The 14,168-nt window shown below is 36.9% G+C and overlaps 2 protein-coding genes across 3 annotated transcripts; both read left to right on the top strand.

Annotated features, from left to right (window-relative positions):
* Window positions 1–1,124: 1,124 nt before the first annotated feature.
* LOC112566711 lies at window positions 1,125–7,562 on the top strand. Of its 2 annotated transcripts, none has more exons than XM_025243043.1 (7): window positions 1,125–1,307; window positions 1,558–1,694; window positions 2,055–3,025; window positions 3,762–4,613; window positions 4,872–5,143; window positions 6,031–6,096; window positions 6,674–7,562. In XM_025243043.1, the coding sequence occupies exons 1-7, from the start codon at window positions 1,188–1,190 to the stop codon at window positions 6,791–6,793; spliced, it is 2,538 nt and encodes an 845-aa protein (XP_025098828.1). In that variant the 5' UTR covers window positions 1,125–1,187; the 3' UTR covers window positions 6,794–7,562. The 2 variants fall into 2 exon arrangements, with proteins under 2 accessions (XP_025098828.1, XP_025098827.1); XM_025243042.1 differs by having other exon boundaries at window positions 2,055–3,052.
* A 1,225-nt stretch (window positions 7,563–8,787) lies between these two features.
* LOC112566712 (cytochrome P450 2B5-like) lies at window positions 8,788–13,580 on the top strand. Its single transcript, XM_025243044.1, has 6 exons — window positions 8,788–9,291; window positions 9,695–9,926; window positions 10,228–10,574; window positions 11,013–11,227; window positions 11,532–11,760; window positions 12,177–13,580. The coding sequence occupies exons 1-6, from the start codon at window positions 8,931–8,933 to the stop codon at window positions 12,356–12,358; spliced, it is 1,566 nt and encodes a 521-aa protein (XP_025098829.1). The 5' UTR covers window positions 8,788–8,930; the 3' UTR covers window positions 12,359–13,580.
* The last annotated feature ends 588 nt before the right edge of the window (window positions 13,581–14,168 follow it).

Here is a 14,168-nt window from a genome sequence, read left to right as displayed (position 1 = left end):
CAGCCGAGCAAGGAAATCTGGGAGATTAGGAGAGAAAACTCTAGGCAACCATAAAGCACAAAACCTTCAACCTGCACTTTACGGGACAAAACCTGTGCAGAAAAAAAGAAGAGTCGGGGGCGGGTTGAAGAAAATGCAGTGATAAGAAACATTAAGTAATTACTGCACAGGTCTCTAGTTTTTTCTACTAGAACAAGCAAATTAATAGATAATTAATTGTATTCTCGAGTTTCTGAGTGCAGACAGCTTACTTTTATGTCCGCACTTGATCCACCGAAGTGCTGTGCAAAGACTTTGAGGGCTCCTGTCAACAAAACTTTGACCACTAAGACCTTCCCAAACGTTTCTGCAGACTTAAGCAAGAGAAGTGCTAATTCGTGTTAGGATGAGGGGATTGGATTTCCGTGCACTCGGCTGATAAATGTCCAGAGAAGTGTACATGTGTGTAGTTGTTATTTTTATTTTATTTATTTTATTTTTTTTTTTGAGGGGGGGGGGGTAACCAACAAGCAGATTTCTAAGGCAGGAGGGCTCGAATAAATTTTGGTTTTTTTTTCTGATCGGTCACCTATGACTCACTTATTCCATCGTTGTATACATCTGTCATTATGTCATTATGTCATTATTCTAGAGGAGTGGGTGACAGCCCAACCTGCCTGCCTTTCAGAGCTCTCAGATCTAAGGGAAGCAATCGCAAATAACCTAAATGATCCCTTTGTACCTTTGTTGCTCTCCCTTACTACAGAACTGAAAAGTGGCTTCGATTTCTTTTCTTTTTGTTGTCTCCAATTTTATAAGATCACGCAAAAATATAATAAATTTAATAATCTTTAGATAATGCTGTTTCAGTCTTATTTTCAGCATTTTCAGAATTTTGCTTTCTATAAAAAGTCAAATTACTGGAGACGGCGCAAAAAATGCGACAGAATAATACATTTTTATTACATAATACACTGGAGCGAGGATTTTCATCAGCCGGATATTTCACACAAAATTTATAACAGCCCAGTGTGTTTTCTGCTTTGTATCTCAATACAGGTTATTGTGTATCAACGAAGGAAAAAAAAGAAAGAAACGAACTCACTAGCCTTTCTTTTAAGTTTTAAAGGGAAGGAACTCTTAGACTTCGATTCTCGCGGGAGAAGATGAACAACAAGACGACAGATGAACTAACTTAAATTTCTGACATGCTTTCGTTTTCTAAACGCAAGCGCGTTGTTTACGCATTTGATGAAAAAGCAAAGTTTTGTCTGGCAGCAAGACTTATAAACAACAGACTTCAGATATACAGAGATGATCAAAGAGAGGTAAATAAACCTTGTTTAATGGTTCGTAGTACTAGCCTAGCACTACAAGAGAAATTAACAGCTGATGTCAGGCCTCTAAGATGCCGTGCCTCTAAGTTAGAGAGAAAATTCCGTATTTTTGAATACCGTAGTTGCTGACAATTGATTACTTCAAATAAATATTGCGTGTCTTTAAATATTGAGTCAACTATTCCAACACTTCAAATAGTCAATGAACCATACCCCTTTCCTTGCAATTATTTGTGTACAGGCTATCTTAGTACCGCCTAAAACCGTAACCACTTTTGAGCTACATAAACTTGAGGACGATCAGTGGTATTTATGGGTAGCTGTTCAAGATGGAACAATCTATCGGAATTGCCTTCATCTCACAAACCATGTTTCAAGGTATGATAATGAACAAAAGTCAGTTTAAATGTGCTGTTTATTTATGTAAATGTGGCTGAAAATGTGCATAGCACTGAAATGTATATAAATCATTCCAACAGTTTCCAATCAGCCTTATTTTTCCAGGCAATTTTGATACAACACATACAATAGTGTTAACAGCTTCATCACCTTATCCTGACTTGATTTAATATGATTTCATTGTTTTTATTTATATTTAAATAACTTAAGTATCCCATAGCAAAATGACTATAATATTTAAAGTTTATTGGCTATGTTTCATTAGATTGAGCTGTTTTGCATGAAGCAGAAATTGTAATTTTTCTGTATGTATTCCAGAAATACATATGTATTTTGCAGTGCATCCCAAAAAGCCGTCAAAGAGAACCGATCTATATTTGAGGACCTTCTTCAGGACCAACACACACCTGATAAAGTGCAAGTTTCTAAAATGACATGGCTGTCAGATAACGATGTAGTAATGAGACTAACCGGAGTAGTTACTCATGTTTGCTGTGGAAGTGAACACATGTGTGTCTCAAGAATTAATGGAGATGAAATTTCCATTTGTGTATACTCCTTGCACAATCTACTATCAAACAGTTTGGATACGACCTTACACACACTGATACCGCCATGTCCAAGAAATCTCTGGTCATCGTGCATGCAACCAGACTCACAGGATCAGTTATTTTTGTATTTCCTAGCAACCACTGGAAAGGTGTTGGTTTCTTCATCGCAGCTTGTTCTGCCAGAAAATTTATTTTCTTCTTTTTTTGGAGCAAATTCTGCCATCAGGTCCATACCCATTCTGATATGTGGAGGCTCATCAGGTGCAGTATATTACAGACCTGTTGACACTGCCCAGTCTAGCAGCACTGTGGTTGACTGGCATTTGCTTTGCCACCTGGGATGTCCTGTGGTCAACGTTTGTTCCATCAAAGTCAAGAGAGTTTTGTCAGAGAAGGAAAAGATGGCATCAGAATTGAAGCTTTCCCTAGGACTGCCAGCTTTGTCTTCCTTGGTGGACTCCTTCCTTGTTTGTGGTTCCTCAGGCTTGTGTTGCATCCTCACCACCATCCCAGAATCTAATGACATCACCCAGAAATTCATCAGAGTCGTGACAACATTTACATTGCCAGATGTTATTCAATGCTGCTGCAGCAAAGGCGAGATGTTGTTTTTCTCCACCGGTCATGGCATAAAAAGGTGCAACCTCACCCTGACCAAAGGTCCTGAGGGCGAAGGAGATAAGCACAGTGTGCAGGTTGAGTGTGTCAGCCTACATGTAGCCTCTGTATCAGATATGTGGCTGATGAGTGATGTCAGAGGTGAGCATACTGCCTTCAGTGATGCAGGTATATTTCACAAATTCAGTAGAGCATTTTCTTTAACTTGGTTTTTAAAGACTTGGTATGAATGGGAAAACAAAATTTGTTTTGTTTTTGATTTCTTTACTCCAGAAGTTAGCCTGAGCTATCCAAAGGGATAGTTGGCACTTTTAAGTCCAGTTAAGATAAGATCGATAAAACTGAAAATTGAGGATTATAAAACAGACAAAGCAAGCTTTTTTAATGTTTAAATCAAGGCCTATCAAGAAGATGTTAGCAGTTAACTTAATCATCCAGGATACCTTTTGGCTGGCACCTGAAGATAAAAGGCCATAAAAAAAGTTTCATAGCAAAATTTATTGTCTTTATTATAAGGTCTGCAACTGTGTGGAGAATAAGGTAGATTTTAAAATTAAAACATCTAAAGTATAACCTAAAATATTGTTATGTATAACTTGCAAATAATAAATTAATCTTACTTCCCAGTTAAACTTAATATTATTTGTGTAAAACCTGCTATAAGATTATTTTAAGCATGCCACAGCACGCATATAACAAGTTTTTCCTATGGAATAAACAATTTCTGCATTTACACACTGAACACAGATTTCACTCTGTGATACTAACCACTTTTGTGTTGGCAGGCAGTGACCAGAGACTGCATGTTGATGACAGGCCAGATCCATCATGTTAACATTTTTACATGCACATGCAAATATATATATTAATTTTGCAGCACAAGAGGATACACTTCTTTGCCAGACATCGAATGGGGATGTAGTTGCATTTGATGCTAAAGAAGCAGATGATGATGGCAATGGTGTTGCTTCATCTGATGTTCAGCTGTCACTGCAGGAACTCCTTGTAAGCATCGACATCAACAGCACCAAGATGGGACAGCTGCAGGCAAGACACGGTAGACTCAATGCCTTTCTTCAACAAATGAATGTTGCATCTTGCCTGCTGCTTTATCATCACCATGCTGGTGCCATCAGTAAAGACCAACCACCAGTGTCCTGTCAGGTCAATGTTCAGTCACAAGTGGAATACCACTGCATCCAGCATTTTGTGGTGGTTAGACTGGTGAATAATAGTTTGGCAGCATTGACTTCTGAATGGAGTGTTACCGTCGTTATACAAGAATGCTATGGGGATAACCACCTTTTCAGCTCCAATTCTCCTAGCAAGGAAGTATTTCCCTCATCATCACACACATTTGCTCTTTATCGTGGTTTGTCTTCAGGTCAGCAAGCCAGCTTCCGAATTCCAGTATCTTATCTCACTTTTTCTACACAACTGATGGTACAAGTCATGATGTCTTTGCGCTTTCTCAAAGAGATGAGCAATGAAAAAAGCATGAAACCTTACGAATGTTTGTTTATACCAGTTCAAGTAACTATTTTAGATGTGTTTGACTTTCTGCAAGAAAAAGAAACAGATTCTACTGTCTCATTTTCTGCAAGGACTTTGATGGTGGATGATTATATAGATGGTCTACAACATGGGAGAAAATTTTCTGCAGAAAATAAGGTGAACTTTGCAGAAGCCCAAGGCTACACCATCAGTGAAGCTGTACCAGATACCTTTTGTAAGTTCAACATATTTTGGTAGACCATTTCAGTTTCACATATGTTTCAAAATTTGACTACAGCGTTTTGCATTTTGTCCTTTACAAAGTGCATAATGTATAGGTTATTGTCCTTGTCAGTTTCATAAATGTGATGCATATAGCATAATATTAGTTACCATTCACGAATTTAGCCAGTGTTATGCTGGGCACCATCAGTATTATTACCATATAATAAATTTATTATATAGCTGTAACCAATAAAATTTCCCATTTCAGGCAAAGATTTTAATATTGAAACACCCTTTAGCCTCATCACCCTTATTGCATCTTGGACCCAGATGGATGGATCAGCTTTAAAACCTCCTCTTGCCAAGTGTTCTTTTCAGGACCCAAATAGCACCCCTTTATCTGTGTTTATAGAGGAGAATCTTGGTGAAACAAAAACAAATAGTCTAATTTCAAAGGTCTGCCCTTTCAGGGTCATTATGAAATCTATCAATATGTCGATGCTAGCCCAAGCCAAAATTGCACTTGGTCGAAGAATGCAGGTGAGGGATTTACTCTAGCTTACAGAAGCTGTAACACTGATTTAATTTTTTTTAATGTTTTTTTTTTGCCATTTCTTATGATTTAGAAATTAACAAAAATTATTCATCAGCATGCATCTACCTTCTGTTTTTCTTTATTACATGATAGAGATTGAAAGAAAAATGTCCTTTGACATCCACTGTAAGCCTGTGATCTGTTTCTGCATCCTGTTTGTTTGAAAAACAAATAGCCATTTTGACAGTATTCTCTTAAAAATGCCACAAAGTAGGCTTTCCAAAAATATTTCAGGCACAAAGTTAAGTTTCTTATGTCTATAATTATCTCTTAGGTCATCATTTTGATGCATGCAGATGGCATTTTATTTATTTATTGGTCCATTTGTAATAATTGATGAAAATCCGATATAGAAATAAGATTCTCATGTAAAAATAGGTAAAAGGAGTTTTACTTATCAGTGTCAGTGTGAGATTTGTAATAACATTTTCGAAAGAGAATGTGACCAATACCTCTCTTACAAGAAACTTACACTTTAAATATGTATTTTTCTATTTGATGTTGGCACTTCGGCATAAGAATGTAAAGAGTAACAGTTGCATTCTCTTTATGATTTTTTAAATTCATGTGAATCAGATTAAGCAGGAAAACATTAATCATGTTTGGCCTTCTTTTAGCCAATGTTTTAAAACACTCCAGGTTTTAAAGATAGTGACACAAGCAGGAATTTATACAAATGTTTTTATATTAAAAATGTAAACCATGTGAAAAAACCCGAATATGATTATGGCAGATCATGTCCACAATATCTAATGAATGCTCATGTCAACTTGATAAGAGTAAACCATTACATAGGATTTTTTTTAAATGTCTGATCTCCTTTTCTTTTCAGCCCTCAGCCAGAGTGCACAAGGAACTTACAGTAGGCAGTGTTCAGAAACTGACTGACAGAATCGAGGTTTGTGCTGAATAAAACCAAGTACTACTTTTCTTTCCTTTATTGTTTTGTGTGGGCATTTCATTTTGGCCAGTTTTTCACCTAAAAAAAATACACATTTAATAGATTTTGTAATTTACCATAAATTTTGGTCTATTGCGTGCATCTGTATATAAGTTGCATCCACTATTTTTTTATCTCAACTTTATTTACAAATAAGTGGCACTGGTTTATTTTCTGCATTGTATGCATTTCGGCATGACGAGGGTGTGTGCTTGAGCAAATAATCTGAATCTTCAATTGTATGCGACTCTGATTTGAAAATGCAAACAGTTAACACTTTAACATGGAACTCAAAACAAAATTAATCGGAATTGGAAAAATCCACAAACAAGCCACATCACTGTTTAAGCTGCTGAATTTAAAGCTGGGAAAAAAATTGTGGCTTATAGTCCAGAATTTATGGTAATTGAAACATTTTTCCTAGGTAAGCAAAACAAGATACACTTTTAAAAAAAAAAAAACTAGTCTTCCTTGCAACAAGTTCTCTTTAACTGACAGCACTCTTAGAAGAAATTTCTGTTTGCTCCACCATTAGAAACTGCTACAAGAACTGAAGGCCCTGCAGATGAATTTTACAGAAGTCAGCCACCTGTCCAGCCAGAACATTGCTACTGCCTGCAGCTTGTATGAAAAAATGAGAAGTCTTCTTCAATGACCAAATCATTTTTCTTACTTTGTGTTACATGCATACTTATCTCTTGATAAGGACCATATGCACACTGATAACCTTCAGCAGAACTGTGATGAGGTTTTCGGACCAGGAGTAAACAGGTTTTTTTTTCCTTTCTTTTTGTAGTGGTGGGTTTCTTTATATTTTACTTATTCTGTTGATTCAGTACTTTCTTCCACTGGGACTGTGCAAAGTATGTTAATGCTGATGTTTAGTGAGCAGTGGATTGTGGTTGTTTGAATAGCTTTTAAAACTGAGCTTCAACATAAACAAAAGGCACTGTATTTTAGAGCAAAAACTTGTTCCGCAAGTGGATATTTATGAATTTCGGACAAGAATCCTATTCTGAAAAGGGCAGTGTTATGTCATATTTTCACCAGACAACCCAGCTGTTGGGAACAGGTACCGGAGTCCATAGTAGGATAAAGGTGAAACAGTGTGTGGTAGATTTGGCACCATCCTCACACAAAAAATTGGCCCAGTGTGGCCTCTTGCCACCTTATTCCCCAAAGAACAAAAAGAGGTTACATAGGGAACAACCCCTATTATACTGAACACAATTCCTCTCACTTATATCCTTTTGGCTGAAGATATACTTTTTTCTCAGTACCTTTAATGGTATTAAATTATTAAATGTCAATTACAATGCAAAGCTGGGATATACAGTGATACCTCGGTTCTCGAACATAATTCGTTCCGGGAGGACGGTCGAGAACCAAATTGTTCGAGAACCGAAGCAATGAAACCTATAGGATATAATGGAAACTGGATTAATTCGTTCCATGCCCCAGAAAATGCCTATTTACTGGCCTAATTTGTATATAATATGTAGAAAAACATGATTCTCAACAAGAAATAAGAAATAAAAGTGTATTTATTAAAACAAAACAAAAAATAAAATGTACTGTACAGTACAGTAAATTGTGTTTCATTTACTGTACCTGTACCAAACTTTATGGCAGGAGGGAATGAATGTGGAGGGAGGAGGGAAGGGGGATGGTTATTGTTTTGAAGGGGAGTCCTCTTCAATAAAAACAGAGGATAACTGCTCTTCGGGTGTTTCTGTTCTCTGTATCTTCTGCTGAGGAGAATCAGAATCTTGCTCTGCAGTTGCTTGTCTGATTTCTTTACGGAAGAATTTGTCAATTGTTTGCTGTTTTTTTCTCCTCTGCAAAATTTTGCGGAAAGTGGACATAACATTGTCATTAAAAATGTTAACTGCTCTATTTGCTACCACTTTATCAGGGTGATGTTGTTCAACACAATTTGCGATTTCTGCCCATTTTGCACACATTTCATGACTCTCCACAAAAACGTCACTCTCTCTCTCTGCACTCACACTGATGACGCAAGCAAGGCAAGAGTGAACGCCATTCGGCTCAACTCGGCTCATCTCGGACGTTCGGATGTTCGAGTTCCAAATATTTGTTCGGATTCCAAGACAAAATTTTATCGAATTTCCTGGTCGAATACCGATTTGGTCGAAAGTCAAGGCGTTCGAGAACCGAGGTATCACTGTATATGTCTGTTGACAATTTAGCCTCCTTCTGTGCATGATGATATTTTTTTTTTTTTAAAGTAAACTTGTTTCTTATAGCACATTTGAAAAAATGCTGCCCTTGTACTCAATCCATCGATTAATAAAAGTTTTGCACAGCACAAAAGCTTCCAGTTTTACTTTTGTAAATCTGCATGTGTCAAAAATAATAAACTAGTTAAACGTTGTGAAACAGGCTAGCCTATCAATCACAAATGTTCACTTTATACTTACATTTTTCAAAGTAAAAAATGTGAACTTCGGGTTAACAAATAATGATCATGTACACACTAATGTAAATGGGGAAAGTTGAAGAACGTCCGAGTCTGAGGACGGCAGAAAACGAAACTAGACTTGCTGTATAGTATCGTAGTAAAGTCTAACAGCATTGTTATAAATCGTACTTTAGCGAGAATGGTCTTCTGTATAAAGAACTTAATCATCGGCATAAACTTTACTGTTATACTGCGCGACAAATTAAGAAGAAAACTGAAAAGAACAAAAAAGTTTTTAACTACACCTTTCCCTCTCTTTTTTTAATTACCAAGAAACGTAACTCTGGGAGAAAGCGTTGATCGATCAACAATGGCGTCGAAAAGCGTGTTAGATAGCATAGAAGCTTGGGTATATCATTATAGCAACTTTTTGATCTTACTTTTGGTGGTGATTGTCGTTCTGTATCTATGGGTGCGCATACCTTCGGGTCTCCCTCCTTGTCCCAAATGGGTGTGGCCAGGATTTGCTCATTCTCTCTTGGTGAAGGGTGACTTAGCAGATCTTTTCCGTCGCCTGAGACGCCAACATGGCGACATATTTAGTTTTTGGCTGGGAGGGCAGCTTGTAATTGTCATAAATGGTTTCCAGAACATCAAAGAATTCTTCTTAGGAGACAGTGGAAATGTTGCTTGGCGACCGGATATTTTAAACTGTGACTTGTTTCATTATGGTAAGTTGATCACTGGATAAAAAAATCGACATGGCCACAAATTCAGTACTATCAAAACCATCACGTAAACAGTGGCCATTATATGCTTCATTTTCAGTTATATACTCATTCTTCAAATGCATTAGATAACATTTTAGTTTTGAATCTTGAAGTACAGTTAGTAACAATTAGTCCAAAGTAAATCATATTGAAGACAGACATGAATTTTTCATGCAATGTACAAATAACAAAAATTAAAGTGTATTTCAAGGACGTACGGTGTTATATTGATAAAAGCGAGGACCTTTGGCGTTGTCGAATAGAGTGGTAGCTGTGGTTACCGCGGATTCAGTTTTTATCTGCGCTCATGTTGGTAAATAGTCAAATTGATTGATCCCAATCCCTATCCCCATCTCATCGACAGGTGTGATCTGCACATCAGGACGTCACTGGCGAGAGCAGCGTCATGTGACAAGGACAGCAATAGAATACTTACAAGACAAAGGCTTGGAAAAGGCAATATTTGAAGAAATGAAGGAATTTATTTCAGCAATAAAGCAAAGCCAGCAGAATGCAGTGGACCCACGCACTTACATTCAGTCATCAATATTCACTTCACTCTGTTCCTTGCTGTTTGGTCATAAATTTGACTGCAGGTAAGAGGTATTCTTCAGCCATGATATTGCAAAGAGAAAGGTTGGTAATACTTTATGGGACCTAAGCACACCACACATTTGTTAATTTGATAAATGAGAGAAAACTGAGCATACCTCGTAATAGATGAGTGTCAGTTAACTGAGCATGTCAGAAACCATCATGTCAGTGAAGGTAAGTGATTTATCATGACATGGTGTGCCTTCGTCATTGACAATGTCTGTTGCAAAGCTCTAGTGATGTAATTCTCGCTAAGGGCATGTATTTATTTGCAAACTGCTTTTCCTCCATTGTTGATTCCAGAGACCCACGGGTAACTGAAGGGGTATCCCACTTCAATGAAAACATCAAGCTCTACAGTGACTGTCGCCTGCCAAATTTTTTCCCATTTGAGAAGTTCCTCATTGGAGACACATTTGACACCAAGTTTTTGAGGCTAAACATGGCTGACATCCACCGCAAGCTCATCAATGACGAATGTGATCGACATTATGGGGATGCTGAGAGAGAAGATTTTATCTCCCTTTATCTACAGGCCATACAACAGCAAGAGAGTGCAGACAAAGAGAAAAAAGAGAGGGAAGAAAAAGAGAGAAAAGCAAGTGGAAAGAAGGCAGCAAAAAAAGATGAGAAGGAAAGTACAATAAACAGTGAGTGTTTACATGTTCCAGGAAAATACAATAAATAGTGAGTCTATATTCATGTTCTATAAAATAAACATCTATTAATAAAAAATGCATCTATATTCATGTTCCAGAAAGTAAATAGGAAAGTACAGTAAATAGTGAGTCTGTTTTCATATTCAAGGCTGCCCAGCGTGTCACATAAAACTGTGCATGGGATTTGTAGCCATCTAGGAACAAGAAATTGTTCGGCTGAATCTTTATGCTTTAGAAGCTTTAGATTTCCTGGTTTGTACCTTCTGTTCAAACATTGTGAAGATGTTTTCCAACTTAAAATTTTTTTGAATGTTTTTCTGTCATTGTTTATTATCTTTTGTATTAGAAGGATGTATGTACATGATGCAACTTGGATAGCTGATGAGGCTCTGCATCATTCTGAAGCACCAATATGGCTTGTTTTTTCAGAAGGCAACATGCAGGCTGTGGCATACGACATCCTTTGGCATGGGACAGTGACAATGGCAGGAGCTTTGCAATGGGCTCTGTTGTTTCTCCTGCACTACCCTGATGTACAGGTCTGTGCACAGGCAGAGATAGATGCAAACTTTCCAGAAGACACTGTGCCACTGACAGCTGATGTGCGCCAGAAGTTGCCTTACCTTGAGGCAGTGGTTCTTGAGGTAAATACTAAAAGGTTAAAAAAATGTGCCTGATGCCATTTTGTATTCAGATAATTACTTTCTTTAAGGTAATCTGTAGTCTTGTCACCATTTTGCTGTTTTCATAAAAAGAAGACATTGGTGATATCTTTAAGATTTTTAAGATTAATTTTTGTGGGTTTTTATGTCCTATGCATTATCATTACATTTTAATGTCTCATCACAATTCTTTGCTACAAAGAGAAAATTTGCTTTGCATTATTTGTTTATTCTAATTGATAATCAGATATAATTATTAGTAGTGATAGTAATTTTCTTTTGACAGGTATTCCGTCTGGCCAATGTAGTTCCATTTGCAATGGCTCGTTCAGTACTGAAAGAAGTCAAGTTTCATGGCTATCGCATACCTAACAATGCTGTTGTTGTTCCCAACCTTGACTCTGTTCTTATGGACCCTGAAGTTTTCAAGAATCCAGAGACCTTCAATCCAGAACGTTTCCTAGATGCATCAGGTTGCGCCACATTTCCTGCCCAGTACATTCCATTTTTCTTTGGTAAGTACTGTACAGTCTTTCATGAAATCCTCCAAATTCCATCTACAAATGAAAATTTCATCTGGCAGATGTGAGAAAGGAGAATATTTACAACAATTGCTTTTATTATTTTATATTTCCTCTGTCATACATGTTGTTTAATGATTCTTAACAGTTTTAACATTTCCTTGTCAGTACCTGTTGAGTTTTGGTATCCAGAAGCAGAGAATCAAATATTACTAGTGACATAAATATTATTTATGATTACTGAAACATGGACATGAAACATTGGCATTAATTAATTGTACATATTCAGATGGACGAGAGATTTTGCTAAACTTTGCACACTGTGCAGCTGAGATTTTGCTTTTTCTTGTGGGTTTTTTGGGGGCACATGTTTTCTTTATGTTTATCCATGATCATATCTGCTTCTTCAGGAGATCGTGGCTGCCTTGGGAACAAAATTTCTCAGTTGACTGTGCTGACCTTCCTGTTTGGCATTCTACAGAAATATGACCTTGTTCCTGTCAAAGGGGCCAGTCTACCTCTTTCAGCCAAGGGCTATCAGGTGGTTTCCCTACCAAAAGACTATAAGATTCGGTTTGTGCCAAGACGTTGATGCTAGAACATTATTGAAACTCCTTTACATTATTCTCTGTATCTGTTTGATGTAATTGCAAAACACTGTTGTGCCAAATTATGGAATTGTGAATGTGTCAAAGCCAAACAGGTGTATTTCTAAGGAACTACTGACAACACAGCAGATTTACAGAATTTATGTTTATTCACACTTCTTTTTTGACTTACAGCTGATATTCTTTTTTTTTCACCTTGTTTGGACAGAAGTCAGATTTACATAAATGCTGTATCTTATAAAACCTGTAAGTTAGTAATGCTTAGAAAATTCTTTGGGCAACTGTTAAAAGTTTATCACAAGTGTTTTGCAGGAAAAAAAAAAGAGAACAAACATGTTTTGTGAGGAAAAGTTGACTCTTATATATTGTAGAAAATTATTTTACTGATTGCATGGTTATCCATGCTTTTAATACCTTGTAACTTAACTACTCAGACTGCATGCCTTGTTAATTGTATTGTATACACATATATCAAATTGAAGACATGAATGAATGAAAGAGAGCAAGAGAGGACATTATTAAATGTATAACTTGAAGATCTTTGTACAAGGGGTAGCAGAACATTTCTCATTTTGTATTCTGTGTCAAACCTTTTTTAGAAAAACTGGTGTGCTTTATTATAAATAGCTTTTTAACTATGAGCACATGGTTTTCACCAGAGTGATGATAAGCTGCTGAATGTGTGGATTCTTGAAGCAGCTGAACATTGTTCTCAGAACCATGAACTTGTAGATAGGTTATCCGCAAGGGACCATATTGAGTGAAATTGGACTTTCTACTGTTCCTGTTTGAGATGAAACAAAAAGGTGGAAAAGTGGCTGAATGTTGAGCACCTGGCTTAGACAAGTCCTCACCCTTCAGGAGTAATTTTTTTTTTAATATTGTGTAGCACAATAGATCCTTCTCTAAGAGGATTAAAAGCTGATGTGCATTTCCAGATACCGTTGTTGCTAGTTCCATTTTAGGATTTGCAGGAAAAGATGTTTTCCTTCTTTTCATGTTTTGTAGAGTTAAAATTTATGTGAACGTGTACATTTATGTACTTGACATGTTTTGAGACGAATGGAGAGGAGGAAGGCACTCTTCATTTGTAATACAGACCTGTACAAATACTGTAACCAACAGTTTACAATGCTGCTAAAGAAGAACATATACTCCATCTCTATTTTTGACACAGAGTACTAGTCTTTTAGCTTCCCACACTACTTTTGAGCGGTCCGGTGGCGCAACGGTTAGCGCTGTTAGCGCCTGTCACCAATACAGTGAAGGTTGGCTGCCCTGAGTTCATTTCTCGTCTCGGGCACGTTCTTTCTCTGCACGTGGCATCTGTTTACAGGGCTGGCTGCTTGCCGTGATATAGCCTTAGCTGCTGACACGGCGTAAAACACCAATTCCCCCCCACCCCCCACTACTTTTGATAAAGAAACACCCTGTCATTAAAATTCAAAGGCTTCCATCTACACTTACAAGTATTCAAAATATGTTGGCAGAACTTGTTATCTGTTAATATTCTTGAGAATGTATTTTATGTGATCAGAGCCTAGAGTAAATATATCATTCCAAAGCTTAAAAAAATTTGAATTTGTTTTTAATGTTGCCTTTACTTTTATTAAGATTCCATTCATGCTGAAATTTTATCAAGCTTTAGATCAGAAATGGATGTGTACACCTTAATGAAAAATTTAATGTTTCCTTGCATTTATTTCGCTTTTACTTAAAGTATATACAGATTTAATTACTCAGCCTAATAAAAGTGTTTTTTATGTGGTTATATCTTTCTTGTAGTCTGGTTGG

Source organism: Pomacea canaliculata, linkage group LG6 (genome assembly GCF_003073045.1).
Source record: "Pomacea canaliculata isolate SZHN2017 linkage group LG6, ASM307304v1, whole genome shotgun sequence".
Lineage (NCBI taxonomy): Eukaryota > Metazoa > Mollusca > Gastropoda > Architaenioglossa > Ampullariidae > Pomacea > Pomacea canaliculata.
The sequence above is the reverse complement of the archived record's forward strand: the minus strand, read 5'-3'. Positions and strand labels throughout refer to the sequence as shown.

Bases quoted from the DNA above. Each gene is read 5' to 3' on its own strand.
- LOC112566711 (XM_025243042.1), top strand. From the start codon at position 1,188: ATGCTTTCGTTTTCTAAACGCAAGCGCGTTGTTTACGCATTTGATGAA. The intron at 1,695-2,054 runs GTATGATAATGA...TGTATTTTGCAG, and splicing joins CTCACAAACCATGTTTCAAG to TGCATCCCAAAAAGCCGTCA. The intron at 6,097-6,673 runs GTTTGTGCTGAA...CTCCACCATTAG, and splicing joins AACTGACTGACAGAATCGAG to AAACTGCTACAAGAACTGAA.
- LOC112566712 (XM_025243044.1), top strand. From the start codon at position 8,931: ATGGCGTCGAAAAGCGTGTTAGATAGCATAGAAGCTTGGGTATATCAT. The intron at 9,927-10,227 runs GTAAGAGGTATT...TGTTGATTCCAG, and splicing joins GGTCATAAATTTGACTGCAG to AGACCCACGGGTAACTGAAG. The intron at 10,575-11,012 runs GTGAGTGTTTAC...TTGTTTTTTCAG, and splicing joins GAAGGAAAGTACAATAAACA to AAGGCAACATGCAGGCTGTG.